This window comes from Camelus ferus, chromosome 7, assembly GCF_009834535.1.
Source record: "Camelus ferus isolate YT-003-E chromosome 7, BCGSAC_Cfer_1.0, whole genome shotgun sequence".
In the NCBI taxonomy this organism is placed as follows: Eukaryota; Metazoa; Chordata; class Mammalia; order Artiodactyla; family Camelidae; genus Camelus; species Camelus ferus.
In genome coordinates, this window is record NC_045702.1 from 69769795 (window position 1) to 69786136 (window position 16342).

The window sequence follows — 16342 nt, forward strand, 5'->3', positions numbered from 1 at the left end:
AATAGTCTTGCTAACAAGCAATCTGTTTATGAGGTTTTAAACTCATTCCTACTTTCCACGGACATTTTTAAATGCCACCTCAGTGTCAAGGGTCATAACTGGTACCTAAGACACAAAGATGGGTAAAATCCTTACCTGCGTACTATGCAGACCAGTGGCTCTTATACATGATCCCAGTCCAACAGCATCAGCATCATCTAGGAACACGTTACAAATGCAAATTCTTGATCCCATGCTAGGCCTTCTGAATCAGAAATTCCAGGGATGGGACCAAGCAAACTGTGTTTGAATAAGTTCTCCAAGTGAATGTGATGCCCCTTCAAGTGGGAGAGTGCTGATCTAAGTACAGATGAAGAGTGATACGTAGACAAATTCAGTGAAGGTATGATGTTGGTGGTCATTAAGAAGTGAGTTCACTTAGGAGAGTAGGGTTAGGGAAGCTGGCATTTTGCTAATGGACCGATTTGGCAAAGGGGAAAAAAAAACCAGCATCCCAAGGAGAGAGTGCAACATGGAAAAAATCTCAGAAACAGAAAATTGCATGCCTCAAACATAGGTGTACAAAAGACAGAGGGGCAAGAAGTAAAGGAGAAGCCTAGATGACTGTAAATTAGAAGAACTTGCCTGACCTTTACAGTCTGCAGAAAATGAAGAGCCAGTGATAAGCAAAAATGAAATGAGGATGACAGGAAGCCTCCCTGCACGACGTCTTTCCATATTCTAATTGTTCCTTAAAGTCAGGAGTTATCTTTCCTTCCCCCCTCCTCCCTCCAAAGTGCCAGATGCTTTATGTATCCCTTAAGACAATTTGTATCTTCATTATAGTTCCTTGTTTGCTTATTTTATCCTCCCAAATGAGCTTCTCACTCATGAAGACCCAAGAACCATTTCTTATTTTCTTTATAGCTCCCTAAGCGCGTAGAAGAGCAGCTTGCACAGAACAGTAACAAAATAAATATTGTCAGTTAAAACATCCGGGGCACCTGTGAGTTTCTATAACATTGTGGGGGTACAAAATTTGATTTTTTTTTTTGTAATAGACTAATGAAGTTTTTTTTGGTAATGATTAGAAGATGAAACAGGTATTGTAGGACAAACATCAAGGAAGTAACATTGACAGGTTTTATGATACATGGTAATTCTTTTCTGTGCCAGAAATGTGGCCTAAGTAGATTTTACAGAAGTCTTGTTAAAATAAAAAGTTACAGAGCTGCAGTGTCCTGGACAGTAGCTGCTAGCCACACGTGACAGTCGAGCACTTGAAATGTGGCTAGTCCTGACTGAGATATGTTGAGTATGGGAATTACACAACGAATTTCTAACACTTTGTATTGAAATGCAAAATAGCTCATTACAATTTTTATATTGATTTCTTGGTGAAATAATATTTTTAATAAATTAGATTAAATAAAATATGTCAGTAAAAATTAATTTCACCAGTTTATCTTTACAGTTTTAATGTGACTATTTTAAATAGCCTATGTGGTTCATATTATATTCTACTGGACAGTAATAGTGTAGAGATTACTTTTTAACTCTTAGTAGTAATAACAATAATCAAATCTGGTTGTTTTTGAGAGATATATATATATATATATATCATTGATGAAAAGGCTATTAGCTGTTCATCTCTTGGAAGGTTTATCTTCAGCATTTAGCTGGTATTGAGTTTCTCAAAATATTTTTGCTGAATGAATGTATGAGTGAATAAATAAATGATAAATCTTGACCCATCAACATGTAGTATGCATAAAAGGCAATCCTTTCTTTTATTTGTCCTCCAAATCCTACAATGTTAAAAAATTTATATTTTGAGATTAGAGAAATATCAAGTGATGGTCTGAAACTTTCCATGTTCTTGAGTCAGTTAATCTAATATGTCCAAATATAGTTCTTCAGGTAATTTAGAAAATTATAGTTTTAACATCTTTGTGTTTTTATTAGGTATGAGACTAATTATATGTTAAATTATAAAATATTAATATAATGGAATGTATTAAAACTAAAATATTTAAATCATAGTTCATATAATTATCCATTTAGATATTCAGAACACCATCAAACATTTTGAATAATATTCATAAGTAATTATTAGTCTATTAGTAGTACACTCATTTAAGTGATAGCTTCTAAGTAAATGAAAGTAAAGTTTGAATTTAAATTATTTAGATATATGTTTAAATTATATTTAAGTATATGACATTTTAAATTATTATTTTGTTTACTAATTCAATATGAATTTTTATCTTCAGACTTTTATTTTCCTGCCTCAAGCTGCTTTATTTCTGAACTCTAATGAAACTTTCTTCATTTTATCTTTAAAATCTGAATAGTTTATTATAAGTCATGGTATAAATAAATAATTCAACTGAGGTCCTTACTCTTTTGTTTTGTTTTGTTTTATTACAGTGTAGTCAGTTTACAATGTTATATCAATTTCTGGTGTACAGCATAATGTTTCAGTTATAAATATACATGTATATATTCTTTTTCATGTTCTTTTCCATTATAAGTTACTAAGGCACTTATTAATTTCAAGTGTTTGCTTTCTCAAACTTTTCTGGTCATGGCATCCTTAACATCTCAGTAATTTTTTCATGATGTTTTTATGCCCAAAGAAATACTTAAAACAGTTTCATTTATTACATAGTTAGGTCCAAACAATTTAATTTATGTCTGAACATCTTAGTGACCATTGTAAAAAAAAAAATACACATAAAGTGAAATAAAAATCATGTACTTGTTTCATTGTTAATAACTAAAATTATACATCAGTTGGATACCAGTGCCTGATGGGCGATGCGCAGCTACTCAAGTGGAGGAACCGTATTGGACATTGATGCCACCATTTTCTACTCTACACTGATCTCACTCATTTTCTTGCAGTACATTTTTTATCACTACAGTCATCAAAAACCAGCCTCACAGCATGTGACATCATTGAAAAGAAATACGTGTTCTCTAATCTTAAACTGTAACTGCCTGGAGCCTGTAGTTTGCTTACTGCCGGACAGATACGAAAACATCCTGCTGTGCGCTAATAATTCACTGCCGCACCCCAGAACGATTAAAAATGGTCCCTAAGTTTATTCTCTGCGTTGAAGGTAGTTATGTTTACATGATCATATGTCAAGTGAGCTACAGCTGTCAAAAGAAATCTAAACAAAATACACTCTCAATCATCACTCTTTGGGTGTTGTTGGGGTTTTTTTTGTTTGTTTGTTTGTTTGTTTGTTTTTTGGTCTTATCTTTTTATGTCTAGCTATTCTCCAACATTCTTCTGCAAAGATATCTGGTTTTAGGAAACTCCCCATCTTTAGCTGAGAAATATTTTCAGGAACTTGTGTGGTCTTTCTTTTCTAGATTCAGTTTTGCTTTTCTTAAAATTGAAACAGAAAAATAATTATTAGGTAAATATAATTGTTCAATAACTAGCAGTTGATCCTTCACAGCCAGAACATAGTTTCAGTATTAATCAATTGCCATTCTTATAAATGAACTTAACTAATAAAGGATGGATAACTTTGGTAATTTGCCCCATACACCATAATTTTACCAATGATTACATTATTTTTATTCTTATTTCACAGAACAAAACCTGGAATATAGCTGTCTTATTTGATGGCTCGCATTTCTAGCATAAATTTGTAAAAGAAAATGTAGTAGGACAAACATATGCACCTAACTATTATGGATCTTTCCTTTTTTCCCTGAATTATTAAAATGAGGCCAGTGTTATGTACATATCGGGAGACAGGGCCTTAGTTTTAGAGTAACAAGCTTGCCTCCATTTTAGTAAATATGTCCCTTTATTGATGCCATATTGCCTGAAATTCTATTACTGATCTAGTTTCAGGGACATCTTCTCTCCTTTCATACAAATTTGTACCTTCTATTGAAATGTAATAAATCAGCAATCAGTCATTTATTCAGCAGTATGAACAGTTTATCAGCTCACGTCCCTCACTGTTTTTAAGGCTTTATTGATGTAAAGAACTTTTTAAGGAAATGAGAACTTACACAGGATGGGACAGAATTTTGATTATGGAGGGTGAAACCCTAGCTTCCTAGGATTACCTGGGTGCTTCACTCTCGATGGGAGCAGGGAGGGGCTGTACCCAACCAAGGAGCATAAGGGGAGACTTTTATAACTGTGGGGCTCCTAGGTAGTCATATTAAAACTGTATCTTGTCATTCTCTTATAGATGCTTAAAATCGATTAATATTTAAATTGAGTACTTTGAACCAAAAGTTTTCCTTTTCTTAAGTAATTGAACATACATTACCACAGGTATAAAATTACAGCTTCAAAACAAGTTTAACAAAATGAAAAAGAGATTTATGAATCTATAAAATTAAACATGTATTGAGAAATGTAAGCGGACACTATAATCTGAAGCAGCCAAATGTATGAAAAGTGTTTTCCAGGCAGTGTGCTCTGACCAAACAGAAATTAGTTCAGAAGGAAGTTGAAATGGTAAATTCTATGAAGGGTTTATCCATTAATCTAATACATGTTTTAATATTGCAGCCTACTGATGCAACAAAGGTCGTTTCTCATCCAATTACTGGGGAAATTCAGGTATGAAATCTTTTAGAAGATCATTATTATACCGTCTTTTGTGGCTCCTTTTTTCCTCTGGTCTATTAAAATTGTAATCACTGTTAAAAACCTTTCCTGTTTTATGACACATAGATGTAGAAAGGAAAAATACAATTTTATAGAATTGTGTTGTAATACAAATACACGTTTTATGAAATCTAGTTCTATCTGTGGAATTCTGTAGTTTGAAACCTGCCTGGTGCCTTACCGGTGTCAGTGTTTTATGCCTCAGTTACTTTATACTTGTTGAATGTGTTTCAGACATGACAGATTCTCCTAGTAATTTGAAGGTTCCTCTTTAAGAGTTTCATGAGTCTAATGCTGTCCTCTTTCCTTCCTCTGATCATTAATTGTTAAATGATTGCTGAATGATTCTTCTAGAGCAGTGGTTTTCACACAGGGGATCATCACCAATCTGTAATTTATAAAGTCAACTTGGAGGATTTTGACCAGGAAAAATAGAAGAAAAATAGTATAAATCACTATCTGTTTTAGTTTTGTGTGTGTGTTTCTGTGTTTATATATTGTCGTCCATGGTCAAAAATGTTAGAACTATGCTTTAGATGAGTACTTTGGAGTAGGTAAGAAATGTATAGAAAGAATTAGCACAATATAAAATAATAACTATTTGAAAATAGCGCATTTCAGACAAGGGAAAGAGAACAGTGCGTCTTGGCTGCTTCTATAATGTATTCTAGGGACTTGAACTAATTTGAGGGTAGGCGTGGAGGAAGAGGGAGTGTTTTCCTGGAAGAAGAAATGGTACCAGGAAGGGTCCTGCTGCCAGAGAGTAATGAACAGATCCGCTTTGCAGCAGGGAAATGCTCCTGTGGAGATAAGTTGAGACTAAATTAAAAGAACCTTGAACAGAAGCCGAGGCATGTTAGCCGTGACATAATAAGAGTGATCAGTAAATTTTCTGAGGTGAGGGAGAGGCTCATTAAAAGGAATATGTAATAAAAATTCATACAGCAGAGGCCTGTAGGAAATCTTCTAAAGGGGAGGACACAAGAACAAAGAAATCAATTCAGTATTATCAAGGCACATGCTGATTAAAGAGGAAGTGGAGCGTGAGGGAGGAAATAGAAAAAGGATGCAGAACGTGGGCACCTCCTTAGGAAGGATCCAGCAGGATGGAGCTGATCAAATCTGTGCTCACTGCCACTTCTCACTTCTAGAAAGCCAGACCTGGCCTTTCTCCATTTCGCATGCAGCAAAGAAAACGCTACATGTTCTGATTCATAATCTCTCTCTCTCTCTCTCATTTTTTTTTAACCTCTTGCTCATGGACCAATATTTGCTGTGTCTTTTTGGCTTGTTTGTTATTTGCTTTTATTTTATTTTCCTCTCTGTTGAGCAGTAATATTTAATTCTGTAGTGGACATTTATTCTAAAATATTCTGTATTAACTTGGGATATTTTCTCTTTTTTTTCTTTTTTTGGGGGATCTTTTCTTATGACAATGATTTCCATTTTGTTTTATCTTTTATCTTTTAGCAAAACCTTCTTACAAATGAAACCTTATGCAGACATCAGAACAATGAATTTGCCAGCACTCAAGTAGCTCTAGTTGAGGGTTACTGGGGCATCTCATTCTCTCTCAGATGTAACCTCTGAGCAACTCTAAGTGGTCTCTAAGGCACCCGATTTACAGAGTAAATTTTAGAAAGCACTCTGTGAGCCTGCAAATTTCAATTTCAGTAAGAAATGATTTTGCTGCCTCATCCAGTAAAAGTGGACTTTTAGACTAGCAGAGAAAGGAGAAAATGGGGAAAAATTTCTCCTTAATGATTTGGAAGCTGTTCTAAGTCTCAGTGAAATTAATTGTGGAATAATTCTGTATTTCAATACCCCATTCTAGCAGTTACTCTAGTTCTAAAGTTCCCATTTTTCCTCTTCCATTCCGGCATTTAGTTTCATGTTTCCTATTGCTATCATGATGGTCCGAGAGACTCTGGACCTTTCTGTATTGAGAAAAGCAATTGAAGATTCTTTTTCTGCCGCAAGACGTAACTGATCAAAATCACGCTGAAATTAGGAAATTATCTTAATTATTACATTTTGAATTTCAAGTATGTCTGTCTGTATGATTATGTATACACATAGCATGTCTGTTTTATGTGATTATAAAAAATACTAGTTTTTTATTCGTGGATTTTCTTTTTCAAAATACAGATCTCTTGTTTTCTGTTACTTGATAAAGAGAATCAGCATCCAGCAGAATTAAGTCTTATTCTCAATGATGCCGAAAGAGTTTTTCAATTTTGAAGGAGAAAAATGAGTTATTTCAATTACTTTGAATCATTCAGGCTTCTCTAATATTTATTTGAATTGTAAGTCCTTTCCTATTCAGTGACAACCGTGCAACAGCAACTTAAGCATATTTGAGGCAATGCCTCTTCTCTTCAGCCTCTAAAATTAAAGAACAAGATGGCATTATGCTGATCTCCCATTCTATTAAAATAGCAGGCACGGAAAGAAAAGCTGTAGGTTTGACATCAGCTAATGTACTATAGGAAGAGATCAAATTTACACATTCTTAAATATGCTTACATTTTAGTACTGGCGGCTTTGTCTTGAAATAATTATTCCACGCACTGCTAAATATTGGGTGAAATACGAAAAATAAATTTATCAATTAGTTGATTCATTTTCAAAACTCTGGCAACTATATTCATGAGCATTAACAACATTTACTGTTTGCCTAAGAGTAGAAATTTAGTTTAAAAATGTAACTAGCATTCACTATATGATTGTCCTTCTAAATGAATTTTAGACAGGCCAGAACTTTTTCACCATGGAAAGAATGAACAGCACATTTACTAGTAATTAACATGTGCCTGGGAACTCCAAATTAAATTAGACATTAACCGGTCTGTTCAGTTTCAAATAAAATGGAAGTGATTGTTGACATTTATTATGAGAATTTAAAAAAATACTGCTAAATTATTAAATGATAAAGTATATGTTTTTTTAAACAAAAAAAATAGTGTTCATGGAATATTTTGCTCTCCCTTTAAGCTTCAAATCAACTATGATCTTGGAAATCTCATAATACATATTCTCCAAGCAAGAAACCTTGTCCCCCGAGACAACAATGGTTACTCGGACCCCTTTGTTAAGGTGTATCTTCTTCCAGGGCGAGGGTAAGTAAAGAAGCAATGTCTTCTAAGTATTGCAGTTTAAAAAAAAATGGTTTAAAAAATAATGTCAGTGCCTTCTGGTCTCTTACTTCAAAGAGTTTAGTATCTTTTCCTTAGTTTCATCCACATGTCATATTTACTTACTTCCAACTGGTAGATACGGTGGAATTAAAAATTTGTAATGAAGTCTTAAGAGGTTTTGAGAGAGCCATGACCGTGACAAAACCTGCCTGGATGAGAGCACATCAGTATTTTAATTCCGTAGACCACTTGTGCTCTGACCCATCAGATAGGCGGTGAAATCACTTAAGAATTATTTCCGGCAGATTTAAAGAATTACTTCACTTTCCTAGATATATTTGTGAAACCAATGTTCCAGAACTCATCAGTTACTATTTTAATTTATAGGACACATCGGTTATCCAGTACATTAAATGTTTGTAAGTGACTTGTTGATGTGCCATTGTTTATATGCATATTTTCAAATCAGTGTTTTAAAATTTTGAAAGAAGAAGAACAAGAGTAGCATTTGAAATGTTGATTCTGGTTAATAAATGAGATATGTCTCGTTAAATCTCTTGTGTGATACGTAAACTGTTCATAAAAAGCAAATGCTCTTTAGAGATGTTTAATTTTCACATAATAAATGCAAATTGCTTTTTCTGGTATGTAAATCAGTACTCAAGGATGGCTTTCAGAACTATAATTTGGATCTAACAGATCATGATCCTTTATCTGAGCAATTTATAGTAGCCAAATGAGTATGATGGAACTATAAGCAATCAATAATTGGAGGTATGATAAAAATAATTTGGGTCTGGTAATTTGAAGACTGGTTTTATTTTTACTTGGTCTTCATTTAATTTGAGGAGTGACATTTAAATATGACTTTACTTGGAAAATGTCAGTTGTTGAAAGTATAATTAAGAAGAATAGTATAATGATCCATTATGTACCCCTCACTCAGCTTCACCAGTTACCCCTTCCTAGCCGAACAGGTTTCATTTTTATCCTCATCCACTCCCTCTAAATGGATTATTTTAAAGTAGATCTCAACTATTGTAATTTTTTTCTGCAAATATTATTGTGTGTTTCTAAACTTCTGTAATTTTTGTACAAATATTACATATTTCTAAAAAAATGCAATTTAAAACTAATCATAATACCATATAACCATAATAATTTTAACTTTAATTTTTAAGTAATCCTTTCCCCAGTTACTGCATAATATTTTCCTAGTCAATTTGAAGACCTAAGTGTTATTTATAGAATATTTTACCCATCAGTAGCAGAATACATATTCTTTTCAAGTGCACAGGGAATATTCATCAAGATAAACTATGTTCTGGGCCATAGAACAAAACTCAACCAGTTTCAAAACACTGGAATCATATAATCATGTTCTTTGTAGTTGGTTTGTTTGAAGAGGATCTAAACTACAGTTATACATTGCATCTCACTGCTGCTTACTACTTTCATCACCACGGGCAAATCACCAAGTCTTTGAGATTCAGTTTCCTTGTCAATATTCAAAGAGCCAAGGTAGGCAGAGCCATAATGTGTCATTTGTCAGGAGAATCAAATTAGATAGTACTCAGAAAATAATTTGAAAATTGCCAAGTGCTATATCAAATTCGGTATCCAACCTTTAATTTCATCCTATCCAATAATTTCGTTTAGAAACTTAGAATTGCTGGTATTGTTGCTCTAGTTTTAATTCATAGAATTTAATTTATAGAGATTACCAACTAGCCATATAGAACAGGAAAGGGGAGTTTTTATTTTATGGTAGTTTATATCTTTAAGTAATAGTTATAACTGAAATGTGGCTACTTTTTGATTGAAGTATAGTTGATTTACCATGTTGTGTTAGTTTCTGGTGTACAGCAGAATTATTCAGTTATACATACATGTATATTCTTTTTCATATTCTTTTACATTCTAGTTTATTACAAGATACTGAATATAATGCCCTGTGCTATACAGTAGGACCTTGTTTATCTATTTTATATATTTATACTATTTTATATATAGTAATTTGTATCTGCTAATCCCCAAGTCCTAATTTATCCCTCCCTACAACCCCTGCTACCTTTTTTTAACATAAATTTAACAACAGACTGATAAATTCATTCTAACTTTGATTTTGGTCATTAGACCTTCAGTATTATTTAATGACAGTATTATAGGACAAGAAGAAATCTCTAATACAATATATTATGTAATAATAGGAGGGTATATCTCTAATGAGCATTTGCTAATGAATGAATGAATTTTAATAAAGCACTGTCTTTTATTTTCTATCTTCTCTCACCTCTGGGAGTGTCACCTTTTATACTGTAAGAGAGTGGCTATCTTTAATTTATTACAGTAGGTGTTTCAGTTAACTATTGCACACTTGAATAACCGAAAGGTGAGGCAGGAAGTATGAATATTTCAGTCCATTCTGGGACAGGTAACAGTGAAGGTGGGAACTATGGTGAAATGAAGAGTGAATTTCCCACCTAAAGCTATCCCTATGCAATCTGTCAAACAACACACGCCTTCTGGGGAGGATTTGGTTAAAAAGCAGCTAATGTACTACTTCTACTCAATCTTAGCCCTTTTGTTAAATTGCTCTTAATTATTATAGGGGCCAAGGCTTTGCAATTTATTACACTTGTGAGGTATTATTTTCACTTTAGCTCTAAGATTATTTTCTGCTTCATGTTGTTAATATATTATGGTATTGCTCTTCTAATTGTTATTTTCACATTTTTTCCTCATTTCTGTTCCTAACTTTTTTCTTCCTGTCTTTCCTACTCTCCCGCTGTGTCCTTCACTCTTGCTCTTGGAATCAATGCAGTCAAGTCATGGTTGTCCAGAACGCAAGGTAGAGTTGGTTCTCTTTCGGTGTCACGCTTTGCTAAATGTCTCGAGTTCTATTTTTTTCCTTTTTGTATATATTCCACTGCAGTTCAGCATGAGGTGTAATGTTTATTTTTCTGCCTATTGGTATATACGGAATTAGGATAACAATAGGTTGTTCTGAAATGTGTTATTTAGTTGGGGAGGTGAGTCTTGTACCATCTATAGCAATAGGGTGATGAGAATTTTAATACCACCCAGAATATTAAATGTACAGGATTTGTTTTTGTCTATGACACTATAATTCAGCATCTTTACTAAACCTGACAAGCTGTTGCCCAAAAGAGGCAGTATCTGGTTTTTAAAGACATACATATTTAAATATTTCAAAGAATAGAATTAGTCACTTATAATCATTCTGGTACCCAGAAACATTTTGTTTCCTTGCAGCCACATGATGGCAACCAGTAAAATTTGATACTGAGAAAGGTCGTTTGTTATGACCGGCTCTCTCATCTCAGGACACCATCCAGACCTCTCAAACTGACAGGCGAAATGAGTTTTGTTTCAAAAAGATAGTGACATTTTAGAACAGACATTATCAATCACTTTATTCAGAACCTTCCTCTTTTATCCAGAGAAACTAGGGGGGACATTATCAGAATGACAATGATTGCCTATATTTAACTTAGAAGAGAACATGGTTTGTCAATGTAAACAATGGTTGAAATCATCTGGGGTGTGTTGGATTACAACGTAGAAGATCTCGAAGTCACTGTCTCATCGTATCTTTCGTCTAGAAGTCACTTTCATCATCTCGAGAACTGTTGATGTGAGGAGGAGTTGTACTGATGAGGTACTGGCAGTGTGAGTTAGGCTAGGCTGAGGCCGCCAAGGAGTGAAGTTCTTAAGAACTTGGGCTTGAATTTCAGCCTTGTCACTTAGATCGTGAGGTTTCTCTAAAGCTGTTTCCTCTTCTGCTACGTGAGGATAATAATAATAGCCTCCCGTGCAGGGTTTCTGCGAAACAACGGGGACTCCACCAAAAATAAGCATGATGTCTGGCAAGTAATAAGCTCTCAATAAATGGCACTTGCTGTTACTGCTAGAAATGTGTATAATAGACTTCATGTAGCCAGTGGCTGGCTACCTCCACAAAAAAGAGATACGGAATGCCCGGGCTACTAAATTACACCAAATTATGTAGCAACATTATATGGAAAATCAACTTTCTTTTCCTCAGTAATAAATAAAATACATCCTTCATTCTTAAAACTAAATAAATAAATAAATGTCCTGTTCACTAATAAGAATTTCACTGGTCCAGTTTTCTTGTCTCCTTTCATTTCCCCTTCCCACCTTTTGATCGAGATACTCAAAGCTCTGACAGCCCACATGTCAGCCAAGATGAGGTGGAAGGGAGACAAGGAAATGGCCTGGAAAGTCCATGAACTCCAAGTTTGTCCCTGGATAATTAAGAAATGGAAATGAGCACATCTGAAGGATCTCATTCTGACTTACTCTCATTATACTCTTGGACAACGTGCAGATATTTTTTTTTCCCCACTAATTAGATTTCACTATGATTGAAGCTGCCTTTAGCCATCTTGGTATCTGGAAGCCCAAATCCTGGCTGGACTTTCTCCAAATGCCCTTGTTATCCTATCAAACTATTTCCTCTGGAAAGAATGTAAAACAGGTACAGGTGTTGTATGTATTTACAATTTGAAGACCAAAACTTACTCTATTTCAATAGATGTTAAAGGGAAAAAACAAGTATAATCATGTTTTAAAAATCCATCCGATAAACATTTGCACAGATGGCTCCAGTCACTGCTAGGTTCTGGGGTTAGAAATGACAACACAGCCTTAGTCTCCGACCTCAGGGAGCACAGAAGATAATGAAGTGACAAGCCATACATGCAGTACTGCACACTGAGAAACTGAGCTTGTAAAGTGGGGTGTGCTGTGTGCTTCTTTCTAAATTAAGGGAAACATCCTCAGAGGAGTAGTTTTGAAAAAATAAATATATATAGAGAGAGAGAGCACTCATTATATATTTTTTCAATAAAAAATATGGTCTTTTCCAATAAAGACAAACCAAACAAAAGAAATGAAGATCTTTAATATTTTAGATCATTCTGTGAAATTTAAATACAAAGAAGCCATCACATTCTATCTTCTTTCTCAATCTTTTTTAATTAAAGAGAAACTCAGAGAATTGTTCTTTTTCTGGTTGAGAATAGAATGAGTTGTAAGTATCTTTTTCTGCCAGCCTTAAAATCGTATGTACTTATGAGAAAATGACTGTCCAATAATAAAAAAAAAAAAAAAGAAATTAGTCAAAACTTGAAGGAAATAAAAGTTTAGATTTTTGGTAAACCTCATGTCCCTTCTTGATTAATTGGCTTTTTTGTTTTCCCCTACTTAAAAAATTCTCTGATTATTAGATATGGCTTAATTGCCCTAAAATAATATCACTGCTGTAGTCTTCCCATGGTGGATTGTAGTGTGTTTACCAGACAAGGAAAAGAAGGAAACTGAGCTCTGTTTGTTTCTCAACCTGAATTTCTGCTCAAATTCAAAAATCCCGCTACTTACTTGGCCATCTTCAACTTGTAAAGCCACAGATTTTGATGTGGCAGTGAAAACTGTGGAGTTTTCAGTTCTGTAAAGTGGGAACCCCTCCCGCTGGGATCGTGCCCAAGATGGTCAGTACATGCATGATAGCTACAAAACAAGGGTTACTGAAAGAATAGCTTGGTGTGGCCATCACTTCATGTCAGAAAATTCAGTTGTGAAAAGATTGCAGAGGATTTCACTGGCATTTCCATAGGTCAACCAGGGCTGGTGGGGGCAGGGTCAGGAGTAAGATGTGTTTACTTTCGTTAACCCTAAAGGCAAGAGAGACAAAGATTGAATCTTGAGAGAGTTGGAGAATCAAACTTATTAGTAACATTAAGATACTCTAGTAAAGTGACCGTTTAAAGTTTTCCCAACTAATTTGGTTTATATCTGAGTGTCTCCGGGCAAAAGTAATTATTTATAATAAGTATCCTTAGTTGTTCCTCAACACTGTCTTAGGATGTACCATTCAGTATTTACCTAAGCAACTCTACAGTTGTCCTAATTTTTTTGATGATGTGTGTATATATATATATACACACAGTGTAAATAATTTATATTATATATCTTGAATTGAGGCATACAACTTTAGATTGTAGAGAAGACAAACTAGACACTTGAGCTAACGAAGCCTGTAATTAATTGATAGATTTGTCACATTTTACGATGTACCTAATCAGCTGAGTTCATGTCACACATGTTTAAGAGCAAGGAGTCAGTTTCCCTGAATTTGAAACCCAGTTCTATGAATTAATAACTATGCAACCTTGCCAACATGCCTAAATTCCTCTGAGCTTCAGGTTTTGTCAACTATAAAATAGAATAACAAATAATACCTGTCTCATAGAGTTGCTGTGAGGATTAAATATTTAACATGTGAAAAGCACTTAGAACTCTGCCTAGGAAAAAGTAATCATTTAATAAATGTTAGCTGGTATTTTTTTTTTAATGTGCTTACTTTACAAAGTGCTTCCCATGCAAGACTCGAGATATATAATGGAATGTCAATACAACTAAGAGTTTTGTATTTGTACATTTTGATAGAGCATAATTCCTGGTTCAGAGTTGGCATTCAGTAATTTTGCTAAGTATGTATGAAAAAATAACTAAAATATGCATGTGAAAATTATAACAAATGTCAATATTTATAAATTAAGGAAAAATGGTGACTGACACATCCTTCTGAAGACATTTCAATAGTTCAGGCTATTTAATGTATAGATATATCTAGAGTTTTAGTAAAAGTACATGAGTTTGTGTTTGACATTAATTTCCATCTTCAATCTTATTTTAAAATGTTTATGCATTGAATTTTTCAGAATTTGAAAAAAATAATTTTACCACTGTTATCTGTATTATGAATCTGTCCCTAGTATGTTTTTTGCCCATGATCTCACCACCTTGATAACTAAGTCAAAAACAAATAGAAACTTTCAAACTCATAATTACAATGTCTTTTTTTCTTAGTATACCTACTATAGGAATAGCCATGAATTCTAAATTAGCAACCAAAGTTTGCTATTAACGTAAAAGCAGTCACATTCATTCTTCTTTTATTGTCACTAATAAAAAATCAAAAGCATAAAAATATAAAGTGACATAATTTGCCAAAATAGTTTTGAATTTTTGTTAATAAAATATTTCAAACTTACTGAAAATTTTAGAACATACTGTGTAACAAATACTCATGTTCTTGCTGTGCAATTTTATCAACTCTTAACATGTTGCTATATTGGCTTCAGATTTTTTTTAATAAAAAATATATTACAGGTACCCTGAAGCCCTCTGAAACCATTCCCCTGTCCACCTGAGATAACCAATAAATAGAGTTTCACATCTAGAATTCCCACGCTGTCTTATGACATTAATATGTTTGTCATACATAGATACATGTAGGCATAAATAAATTACAGTATTATTTCGTGTGATTTTAACTTTATATCATAATAACTTACTGTAGTTTTACTTCTGCAAATTATTTGCTTCAAGATTTTTTTTTATTGAAGTCTTGTCAGTTTACAATGTTGTGTCAGTTTCTGGCGTACAGCATAATGTTTCAGTCTTACACATACATACATATATTCCTTTCCAAGATTTTTTGATATTTATTTTGATATATGAAGGTATGTTTCACTCATTTTAACTACTGCTTACATTTCATTGAGTGAATATATTATATCTATTTCTTATTAACATACTACTAGGAACAATGTTGCAGTGAATGTTCTTGAACAAATTCCTTATGTACATGTGGAGAATCTCTCTAGAGCTGAAGTAGCATAAGTGGAAGTGGAATTTTCTGGGTGCTTGTTAGACATAGACAGATTTTACTGTATTTAGTAGACTATGTAGAAGTGTATACTTTCTGTCCACAGTCTATGAAAGTTCCTGTTTCTTTGAATCAGTGCCTATACATTTCCCCAGAATTATTCACACCTTATCCTGAATGACAAAATTGTCAAATCCTGCTCTTATTTGTGCACATTCGAGTAGGTTGGTTAGAAATGAGAACAGTGCTGCTTCATTTCTTAAAGTGGATTCAGTTCACAGTGGCTGAAATGTGAGGTCTTAGGAGACCCAAGCTCAGTGGTTCTCAATCTTGGGAACACATTAGATTTACCCAGGTCATTAAAAATTCTGATGCCCAAACCTCACCCCAGACCTATTAAATAAGCCTCTCCTTGGGGGTGAAGGGCAGGGAGATGTGGGAGCTGTGCTGCTGTCCCACCTCCCACCCTTGAACTCAGATCCCAAAGTGGTCCTAACATGCAATCAATGTTGGAAATTACTGTCCTTGTATATGACTGATAAGAAAGAGAATAAAGCCAGAAGGAGAAGGAAAATAGTTGTCTGTAGATCCATCTGTAAAAGTGAGTGGTGAACTGGAGCTTGATTCTCAATAGTTTCACCTGGAATGAGTAAGTAGGTCAGTGTCGGGGGAACAGTAGGTACTGCAGGACTTGGCCGTGCTTGAGACCCAGGAACGGAGCAAGAGTTAGTGTGCCCATAGCGGGGAATAAAACCACAGATCCAGGATCAGAATCCACTTCCTTAAGGGAAAGGCAAATTTTGAAGTCCAAGCTCATGGAAAGACCCCAGACAAGTAGGTTGGTTTTCCAAGCAG

At 34.1% G+C, this 16342-nt stretch overlaps 1 protein-coding gene across 1 annotated transcript in view; it reads left to right on the forward strand.

Annotated features, from left to right (window-relative positions):
• The window catches only part of PCLO (piccolo presynaptic cytomatrix protein), a 310882-nt gene that overhangs the window by 242059 nt on the left and 52481 nt on the right, over nucleotides 1-16342 (forward strand). Inside the window, 3 exon segments of the mRNA XM_032484107.1 lie at nucleotides 4532-4582; nucleotides 7625-7749; nucleotides 10592-10618. Coding sequence (XP_032339998.1) covers nucleotides 4532-4582; nucleotides 7625-7749; nucleotides 10592-10618 — 203 coding nt within the window.